Below are 10,897 nucleotides of genomic sequence, written 5' to 3' on the forward strand. Positions count from 1 at the left end.
TTTTGCTTTTGTTTGACCAACAATCAAAAAAAGATGTTCAGTTTGCTGATGATATAAAACGGAGAAAAAGCAGCAGATCCTCAGATTAGAGGAGCTGAAACTAGAGACAAATGACTCATCAATTAACCGCCTAATTGTGTATTTAACCTTTACACTAAAACCCCAGTCTAATCCTCAGTCCCTCTGAGCGGTTTTCTTTCTCTTTGCTCTTCTTTTTTGTCTTTTTCTCCCTCCTCTCACAGTTTCTGCCGCTCTATTTGCCTTTTTATTTACTTTTTAAAAACCTTAATCATCTGTTTGTCTCTGTCTTTCATTCTGTCAAACACACACACACACAGTACATGGGAGCTTCCTCAGTGTGAGCTTGTGGAGGCTGAGGTGGGGAGAGGAGAGGAAAAGTAATTTATCGGAGCATTTCCCACCCTGTAAAATCTCCACAGACAGTTTTTATGGCCACAGAGGTGCGACTGTGGAGAGAGAGTTCGGCGTCAGTGTCGTGTGACATCACGTCAGGAGGAAGGTCCAGAGTTCACTTTCAATTATAGAAAATATGGTGGAGATACACGTCTTTGTCACATCTCCCAAAAAAATCGGCCTATTCTTCTTCTTGGTCAAGGAAAGATGTTGTCTTTGTTAATTCATCGTCATGAAAAACAAGTATAAACAACAGGAAGTATTTCTCATCTTCTTCACAGCTTGTTTTCATGAAGATAGTTGAATGGAAGGTATTTGTTTTAAACTTGTCATCCATGTGAAGTACTGAACAATTTCATGAAACTTAGTCGACATTTCTTATCGTATTCAGGTTTCTTTCTTCTTGAAACAATCCTGCAGGTTAACGAATATAAATGCCGCATAACATGTTGATTCATCTTCACATGAAGCTCAGGTTAGAAAAAGTGAATGTTTTGCCCACAAGATAAAATATCTGTTATTGTCTTTAATGGTTTGAATAAATGTGTTCGTCCCCTTGATGAACTCTCAAAGCAGCTCTGAGCTTTCAGTGAAGTCTATAGATGAAACTGTGAAAGCTCCACTCGAACGCTGTAATGAAGCTGCTGGAAATTAAAGTTATTTCTCATCCTGAGAGTTCATTCTGTACATGAAGGAGAAAAGAAGTGAAGAAGTGGTCTTTTATTCACAAGGTGAAGCTAAAGTGTACTTTTCATCCTGAGAACTCTGCATTGTGAAACATCTGGAGAGATCGATTCAGTGTTCACAGAGTGAGACTAAAATATTTATAGTGTTCAGGGCTCATTTCCATCTATAAGAGGAGAAAGAGACTGAAAAATGTAGCTTCTGGTGAACTTAAAGCTCTTGTGAGACAGTTAAACAATAGATTTAAAGAAAAGGTTTCAGATATTTTTAAGGGGATTGACTTCTTTTCAGTTTCTTGCTCATTTTTCGACAAAAACATACAGTTCCTGTGTGTTGTGGATATTTTGAGTGATGGTCAGCAGTGGAGAAAGGCGCACACGAGGCTTTTGACGTCTTAATGCTAATTGTTGGTAATGTTTATTGAAAGCAGTCGGCCAAGTGAGGAACCAAAAACAGTAAACACCAGAGTGTTCTGCTCCGATGCTGTCTCTTTCTGAAGGTCCGCGTCCTCGTCTTCATCAGCCTACAATATGAAATATTAGTCTGATTGGTTCACTAGTTTCTAAACAAGGGACCGTTTAAGTCACGTTGGATGTAATTTCAGCAGTTTTGGTTCAAGCGTCTGACTGTGTCATCCACCCATCTGTGTTGTTTAGGGAAGCCTCCTCTGACCTTGGTAACCATGGAGATGCTGATATACCCTCTATCAGAGAAGTTTCTGCCTTCTTCCCCAAAACATCACAGACTGCTGAAGTCTGAAGGAGAAGATATCTTCATCTCTGACCTCAAAGCCAAGCTTGACCCAGTGTGACCCGATCTGTTACCTCTAAAGATGGAAAATTCCATAACGCTGTGTAAATCCCACAAGTTATTTCAGACTGCTCCTCTTGAGTATTATTCTTTTGTATGGACATAATTTTCATACACTTTAAATTAGGGTTTAATGAATTTGACTTTTTGTTTTTTTTTTCCATGACACCGTGTTTTATGGCTTCACAGTGAGATCCTGACATGTTTCCCCAAAATTCCTTTGGAAACTTCTTGACCAGAATGTGAAGGGGCTTTCTCCTCCGTAGCGAACTCATGAATGAGTGAACTGAATGTCTCCGTCCTGATATGAACGGCCGCCCTGAAGACTTTGGATTGGTTCTGCAAAGCTGCGAGGTTGTCCTCAGTCTCTAGTTGAGCGAAGCGTTTAGAGACTGACCTGTGAATCTGCCAAGTCTTGCAGTCCCTGTAAGTCAAAACTCAGGGCTTCAACCTGCCGTGATACTTTTGTTTTTAACGTTTTTTTCTACCTTGCTGATGAGCTGACGTTGGCTCATCGCACATGCTCACAAAAGACCGCTCTGCAGCCTTGGTTGCTAAGGTGGTTGCTAAGGTGGTTGCTAAGGTGTTTCCATGTGTTGTTCAGCTCCAACATGTACGGATGGATTTGAGAAGTTGACATTTGGAGTAAAGAAGGAGAAGAAGAAGTGAAATCCTGCTACTATAGTTTGTTTACGTAGCCTCCGGAGCCGGAGGAAGCTTCCTGAAAGCTGACCAATCAGAATCAGTACAGAGTCTGTGTCCTTTAACATCACAGTCTGTGGATTTTAACAAAACTTGTCTGTATTTTTCATGCTGATGCAGAGTTTAACTGTTCAAGTGGTTCCAAGCCATAAAGGTTTGGAACTACTGTCGTCATCTTTGAGTCCTGTTTCCTCATGTTTGTAGTTTTTCTCCTTTGCTGACGTCTGCTCCTCTTCCTCAGGTGTCGAGCGGTGAGCAGGTCAATCTGACCACCTCTTCCTCCATCAGGCCGGTCCTCACCCAGCTGCCTGCTCCTCCTCCTCCTCCTCGACCTGCGAGGCCCTCCTTTGGGTCTCAGCCATCAGCCTGTACCCCTCTCTCCCAGCAGGCCGGAGCCCAGGGGCTTCTGGGTAATGCATGTGGATTTGGAGGCAATCTGACACAAAGTCAGGAATGTAGAAGATCGTCCTCCTCCTCCTCACCTGCTTCCTTTTCTGTTTCCTCTGGTTCTCACTCAGCTCCATCCCTCTCCTCCTCTTCCTCTTCCTCTTCTCTCCCGCTCTTCCAGCCAGCTTCATCCCTCAGCTCCTCCTCCTCCTCATTTTCCTCTGTGCTCCCGCCTCTTCCTCCCCCTTTAAACCCCACCCCCAAACTGGTTCCCATCTTCAAGAACAAGCATCCGTCGCGCCACGTGAACGTCGCCCTGCTGCGCCTCCAGAAGCAGAAGGAGCAGCTGAGCAGAGGAGGAGGAGGGAGGGTGACGCTGCCCGCCATCGGGAAGAACACACCTACTTCTTCTACTGTTTCTTCTTTGTCGTCCCTCCCGATTCCTCCTCCACCCACCGTTCCCCGCTTCAACCGTCACCTCAAACCCCACAGCGGCGCCGCTCCTCAACCGTCTTCCTCATCAAACCGTCCAAAACTGAAGCACATCGCCAGCCTCAGCCCTTCAGCCAAAACTAAACCCGTCCTCGTCCTCGCTCCAAAGCCGGAGACCAAGATTAAACCCAGAACCAAGCAGAATCCTGACCAGAGCGCTGCTGCTGCTGCCGCCGAAACCAGCAGTAAAGTGCAGGACAAAGCTGCAAAACAGCCATCTGATGCCTCCAGTAGAGAGAGCAGCAGAGGGGTGAGTCCCGTCAGTTTCTCGGAGGCTGTTTCCCAATAAAAAAGACACTATGGTCATAATGTCAGTTGATATGTAGTTACGTTTGGTAGCCGTAGAAAGTGTTCCCTCCATCCCCAGTGGAATGACGTCATTGTATATGTGTACATGTGTGTGTGGGGATCAGGTCGACTGTTTGTATTGTGTGTATCTGTATATTTCTGATGTAAAGTTTTATTTCTTTTATTTTTTATCGACACATGTGTTTCCCACCTTAACTGTCTTGTGGTGTTTTTCTGTTGTTTCAGGGAGTCGCGTTTGAGTCGAAACTGAAGAAATCCAGAGCTGCGATACGAGACGTGGATGTGGAGAAAATGGCCAGAAGCAACCAGGTCAGGAGACAAACTGAACGTCACACTTCCCTCTCACTAACTTTCATTTCTTCTATTCTTCCCACCAACGCCATGTTTCTGCTTCAGCCTCTATGGTTACATTAACTTCCTTTATGTTGACATGACTGCAACAAAAACAGTTTTTCCAGCACCAGCAGACATCTAGTAAATCCTGTTAATGTTCCCAGAATGATCATGTTAGAGGTAAGTATACTGTAAAAACTAAATTCTTACCGTACGGAGGAAAAACCCTTTTGATTTAGTGAGCGACATCACCACAAAGCACCAATGTTGGTAAAGATGTAAAAGCATGTGACATTGTGGACGTTCACACAGCCTGCATGTACACATGTGAACACATCTGCCTACACAGCGTAGTACAGAAAGTATTTGTCCAATAAAACAACCCTGATTATAAGACGACGCTCCCTTTTCCGAAAAGCTGTTTTTGGAAAAAGAAACAACACACTTTCAGACTGTTGGGAAAGTTTCCCTGAGATACTATTAATCCAAGAAGAAGAGAGTCAAAGAAGTGAAAATACTTCCATTGAAGCAGAACATAAATCATCGCTCACTTGTTCCTGTCAGTGATCGTTTCTCAGACTGTCTGAGCTAAATCCAGTCCTTCGCATTTGATTGGACCACTAAAAAGTGGGCGGGGCTTAGAGTTTAGTGCGATATGGAGCTGCAGAGGACCGTTGGCTCCTCATACACCTCCCTCACCCGTTAGATCAGGATGAATCACACCTCAGCAGCCACTTCACTCAGCTAGCCGCGGCTCTCCGTGTGGATCCAACTGGAGCACCGAGTCCCAGCAGCAGGTCTGTCGGGCAGCTGAGTGAAGTGAAGTCGTGGTGTAACAGTCTGCGGAGGAGCTGCTGTGTTCGGCTGCACAGATGTACCACTCTGTTTGAAAAAAAGTTCTTCTTCTTTGTGGTTTATAACGGCGGTTGGCAACCAGCGTATTATCCCGGGATTCATTCCGGCTCCGACGCGGTTTTGCTCCGTCCTCTGCACGGCGCCCTATTCCACCGGGAGCGTGTCAGAAGTGGAGCGTCTTCACTGCGGGGAAGCCTTCCGCTGTTTAAAATCAGTTGCGCTCCTACTACAGTAATTACAGCAGCCTGGTCAACGCTGATAAAGCCCCTTAAGGCTACCGTAATTACTGCAGTAGCAGGGCAACTAAACTGCCCAATTTTGGTCATTTTCCTTGATTTTTGTGCTTCTGCTGTGGTTCAGTAGCTACGTAGTTAAAGGGTTTCTTTATTCATCTGTTTTAATTGCGTTTATTGTTGATATACGACCAGCATCGTATATCAACGTCGTATAGCAACGCTTCAGCTGCAGCGCGCCCGGTGGAATCGGATACATTGACTAGAGCGGCTGCGATCAGCTCCGGCAGCCACGTCGGAGCCAGAACGCGGCGCACACACGCGCCCGGTGGAATTTAGTTGGTCAGTTGCATTACCGCCACCTTTTGCTCCTTCTGCAGTAAAAGCTGCTCGTCTGTGCGCTCCAGTGTCTGCTCCCGGTGCAGTTTGGTCTGTAAATACTGGAACATCACAGCAACTAGTGTCCCGAAATACTTGTGAGCAACACATTGAATCACCACCTGCCTGAGAAACCTTCGCAGCACTAACAAGTCGTCAATATCCATTTTCCTAAACTGCCGACTCATCTGGAGTGAGCAGCTTTAGGCCACGTGGATGCTGACATTGTTATCGTTATTGGTTCTTGGTGTTAACACAGTTAAATCCGTCCTGCTGTCTGCTTCCTGTCTGTTTTGCAGCCACTGAGGATGGAGAAGTAGATTTTGTTTTCTGTTGCGTAATGAACATTATAGAGTTTGTCTTGTTTTGAAATATTGAAGTGTAAAGAGGTGGAAGAAGTGGTACTTTAGCTTCTGAAAAGAAGACTAGAGACGTGATGAATTTCCAGTGTATCCACTCGTACTGTATGTGCAGCTTTAGCTTCCTCATAAACATCCTTTAGGGAGACTGCACACATTAAGGTGATGTATTAAAGTGTGTTAGCGTGATGAATAGCATACACACTGTTCTGTCAGCTCGGTTTCCTCCTTTCAGAGCAGCGTGAGGACTGTTAAAGTGATGAATGGTCAGGAGGAGGTGGGAGCCCACAAGGAGCCGAGCACATTAATAACAACATTCATCAGTTTTACAGCTCCAACCTGCAAGTGTTCAGGAACAAAGCATCAGTTACTTTTTCTGCTTTACTTTTGTTTAAGCAGCTTCACCGCCGGACACGTTGTTCTTTAGGATTTGTTAGGAAACAACAGTTGTAAATGTTGTTTATGAGGAAAGTCTTTAAATGTTTGGTTCGAGCTTTTCTAGGGATGGAAAGGTCGGTCGGCCACTTTGATCCAGACTGAAGTATCTCAACAACTGTTTATTCATTTGTCGTGAGATTTTATACAGACGTTCATGTTTCCCGGAGGATGAATCCTACCGACGCTGGTGATCATCTGACTTTCCCTCTAGCGCCACCATGAGGTTGACATCTGTGGTTTTGAGTGAAATATGTCAAAAACTATTAGAGGAAACTGGGTTCACACATTCATATTCTCCTCCTGCAGTGATTCCTTTAGGACTGCAATTAATTATTATTTTCATTATCGATTTAACTAATTATTGATTCTTTTTGTCTATAAAATGTCAAAAAATAGAGAAAAATGCCGGTGATCATTTCCCAGAACTGAAGGTGACGTCTTCAAATCTCTGTCCAAAACCCAAATATACAGTTTTTATCATGTATGACAGAGAAAAGCATCACTTATAAGAGTCATAACTCATTATCTCTGATGTCCGTCAACAATAAACCTCCATCAATTAGAAACCAGAGAAATTCACAAGTTGTCTGAGAATCTTCACATTTTTAAGTTTTCTTCAGTATCAAAGTAAATTTATTTATTTGTCATTCCAACCATTTCCATGAAGAAATACACGTACAGTAGAAGGAGAATGTTTCTCAGGACCAGATTCACATACCTACAAACACATAACGACGGTTAAAAACTCAATAAAAAGCAGCAGGAAGGAGAATTAAGGAGAAAAGTGCAATTAAGTAACTGAATTAAAATACTGATTTTAAACAAAATAAATAAAGCCTAAATAGATAATATGAAATATGAGAGACTAGGGATGCATAATATTATCGGCCGATATAAACTCTAAAATGAAATATCGTCATCGGCCGTTTCTGCCGGTCATGAGAGGCCGATATGTTGCCGTCTCCTCTGCCGCCTGACTGTGTTTCCCTCCACGGACTGTTTCACCCCGATGGTCCCGGTGTTTCCTCCGCAGGCTGCACTTCACTCAGCTGCTTCTTCTAGTGAAGGCTAGCTGGCTGTGCTTCCCTCCGGTCATGCTGCGGCTAACGCTCTGCTAGCCTCCCAGCTAACGTTAGCCCCGGCTCTAAAGTTTTAATGCTGAGCTCCTGAACTCCAGTCTTCAGAAGTTCTTCCTTCATATATTGTCTTTCTTGATCATAGTATACTCTATGCTTGCATGCATAATAGTCTCATCAGCCAGCTGGAAAAAAATATGTGCATATATCAGTATCGGCAATCGGCTACGGTGAGTTGGAAATATCGGATATCAGCAAAATATCCAATATCGTGCCTCCCTATGAGAGACTACAGCTAATATCCAGTGATAGTTGTCTGTACATCATGTTACGCTGCTAACAGCTGATTCACATGACTTTTAATGGCGAATATTTGACTAAATGTAAACAAATCTGAAAAGAGAATAACAGTTCCTACCTGTAGCTGACGTTACAGCAGCACATTCTGTTGTCTTATTGGTTCCCAATCAGGCCTGTATGTCGGCGTCAGAATCAATGAATGAAATTTTTACTATTGTGTCAACAACAACTGTACGCCCAGCCCACATGGGCTTACGAGACACCATGAATTCCAACAAGCCAGGACCAGAGTACAACGTTTATATTGTATGATCTTCAGATCTAGAGAGCATCATTAAATAGTTCAGACATTTATTACTGAAGAGTCTAAGTAAACACTGATTAAACAATCTGTCCCGCCTTCTTTTCAGGCTTTTGAGATAAAATAAATACATCAAAATTAAACAACCATTCTAGTTTTTGCTCATCTGAACACCAAAATATTTCAGGGTTTAGTCGTTTAGCTCTCTTAAGTCATCACATTTTGTACAGTACAATAGAAAATGGGACTCACTTTCCACTTCACCCAAATCACAATTCTCACACAATCTATTTTCCTCCTGAATATTTTTGAATCGACCAAACTCAACGGCCAGAAGAAGAACCAGCTCTCAACTGTGCAGCCAAAGATCTTTGACCTCTAGATGAACCAGATGTTACATATAATTCTGTTTGATATGCATATATATATATATATATATATATATATGTTCTTAATTTTGGCTTTAACAGAACATTTTCAAATTTCAATAGAAGCAGATCAGCAAAAACATTTCTGTAATAGAAGGTAAAAAGCTCAGAGATCCATTTTAAAGTACAAGGCCGTTGCTCTGAATGGGATTTAAATGACAGAAACAGCAGCGAGTTCACTGAATAACAGCTGCAGTTATTAGTGAGGAGCAGAGAGGCTGATAAATGAGCCTCATACAGAGAAGAACTGGATTAATATCACTGACCAGCAGGTGATGTTTAAATCTCCACAGACACAAATACTGTCTGAACGGGACTCAATCGATTTTAAGTTGATCTTTTCTCTCTTATTAAAGCTTATAAAACCATTCTCCTCTCTCTTCTCTCTGTTTCTCTGTTTTTTACCTTCATCTTTCTCTTTCTCTCCTCCCGTTTCTCGCTCCAGTTGTCCCGACTGAACTCTGCGACTCTGTCGTCCTGGTTGAGAGGAAGAGGAGTTCTCGTCAGTGCCAAACACAAGAAAGAGGAGCTGATGCTGAAAGTTATGGGCTGTCTGGCTGAAGCCTAACACACACACACACACACACACACACACACACACACACACACACACACACACACACCATATCTACTTAATGGAGTTACTTTAGAGTATTAACGCCGCACTAATCTCCTCATTTAGGGGATTTGATGTAAAATCTTATCAGTGTGAATGACACTCTGCAGCTGGAACAGACGACGGCGTCTCATCATCTCATCTTCACTAATTTAGATGCTGAAGATTTGCCAGAATTAAATTCTTGTGTCAGATGAAGTCACGTCGACGTCCGGAGGAAGTCAAGGCTTTTTTTTGTTCCGTTTAGTTTGATGTTAAGTAGCGCAGACGGTTCAGGTTTTCTGACGTCACCTCACACAAGTTCTGTGTTATGAAGTTCAAAAAAGTGTTTATTAGTTTCCTGTCAGCGCCGTCCGGTTTATCTAATTATCTGTTTAATGTTTTCACTTAAAAATGAGTCACAGAAAAACCTGCAAGAACACAAGTATGACTGATTTATTTTAACAGCCTTGCTAAAACAAATCATTTAAATGTTTTTTTCATAGAAGATATTAAATATTCTGTATTCTGCAACCAATATCTGCTTATTTAAATTGTATTTATACAGAAGATTTCTGTTTGTTGTTCAGAAATGTGCAATAATAATAATTTATTAAAAAAAAGATTTTAAAAATTGCAGTCATGTTTTTTTTTTTCTTTTATTCACCAAAATCTAAAGTCAGGAGTTTTTTTTTCCTGTGTGCGTTCTTCAGGTCTGACAGGCAGCTGTTTCACACACACACACACACACACACACACACACACACACACACACACACAGACAGATGTGTCCAGTCAACCATGTATTAGTTTAGATATGCTTTAGTTTCTCTCAGGGTGTCAGATTCCATCAGGCGAGCTTTGTCCTGCTCCGTCTGCCAGAACAGAGCTGTGTGTGTGTGTGTGTGTGTGTGTGTGTGTGTGTGTGTGTGTGTGTGTGTGTGTGTGTGTGTGTGTGTGGGTTAAACACCCAGATTTACACACACCAGAAGATTTCAGCAGGATCATTCCAATCATGCTTCAGTCAGGATGGTTTGGTTCAGACCAGATGAGTGTGTGTTTGGTGTGTGTGTGTGTGTGTGTGTGTGTGTGTGTGTGGTCTCTTTTAGGCTTCTTTTGGGGACAAATTTCAGGCTTAGAAACAGTTAATTGTCGTGTCCCTAATTGGGAAAACACTGATTTTTGGGTCAGTGGTTACGGTTAGGTATCCAGGAAATGACTTGAAGTCTATGTAATGTGTGTGTAGTAATGTTAAAAGAGTCTGCAACTAATGATTGTTTTCATTATTGATTAATTTGTTGATTATTTTCTCAATTTTCTTGATTAGTTGCTAAGTTAGTTAGTTAGTTGGTCCATAAAATATCAGAAAATGGTGAAAAACATTGATCAGTGTCCAAGACGACGTCCTCAAATGTCTTGTTTGGTTCACAACTCAAAGATAATTCACTTTACTGTCATAGAAACTAAAGAAACCAGAAAATATTCACATTTGAGAAGCTGGAATCAGAGATTTTGGACATTTTTTAATGGTGATTAATTTAATAGTTGGCAACTATACAAAGATTTATTACTGCAACACTGTCAGACTCATGATGGACAGTTTGAAAAAAAAAATCCATACAGCAGAACCAGAGACTGTCTTTTTTTTATTCCACAGAATCTTCTTCCTCATCAAAACCTGCTGCCTACATTACCCATAATGCATCTTGACTGCTGACAGTTCAGTCAGAGATTCAGGTGTGTTATGCTAGTAGCGGCTAACGTAGCTTCCAGCAGAGATGCTAACCTCACGTCTTTCTTAAC

The 10,897-nt window shown here is 42.3% G+C and overlaps 1 protein-coding gene across 4 annotated transcripts in view; it reads left to right on the top strand.

Annotated features, from left to right (window-relative positions):
* LOC137173107 (uncharacterized protein C18orf63-like) overlaps nucleotides 1–10,365 on the top strand; it is a 28,257-nt gene extending 17,892 nt beyond the window's left edge. For all 4 annotated transcript variants that reach the window (XM_067577815.1, XM_067577816.1, XM_067577814.1 and 1 more), the window contains exons 12-14: nucleotides 2,852–3,739; nucleotides 4,024–4,107; nucleotides 8,945–10,365. In XM_067577815.1, the coding sequence (XP_067433916.1) occupies nucleotides 2,852–3,739; nucleotides 4,024–4,107; nucleotides 8,945–9,067 (1,095 nt within the window). In that variant the 3' untranslated portion in view covers nucleotides 9,068–10,365. The remainder of the gene's footprint in view (nucleotides 1–2,851; nucleotides 3,740–4,023; nucleotides 4,108–8,944) is intronic.
* The last annotated feature ends 532 nt before the right edge of the window (nucleotides 10,366–10,897 follow it).

This window comes from Thunnus thynnus, chromosome 21 (genome assembly GCF_963924715.1).
Source record: "Thunnus thynnus chromosome 21, fThuThy2.1, whole genome shotgun sequence".
NCBI classification, from domain to species: domain Eukaryota; kingdom Metazoa; phylum Chordata; class Actinopteri; order Scombriformes; family Scombridae; genus Thunnus; species Thunnus thynnus.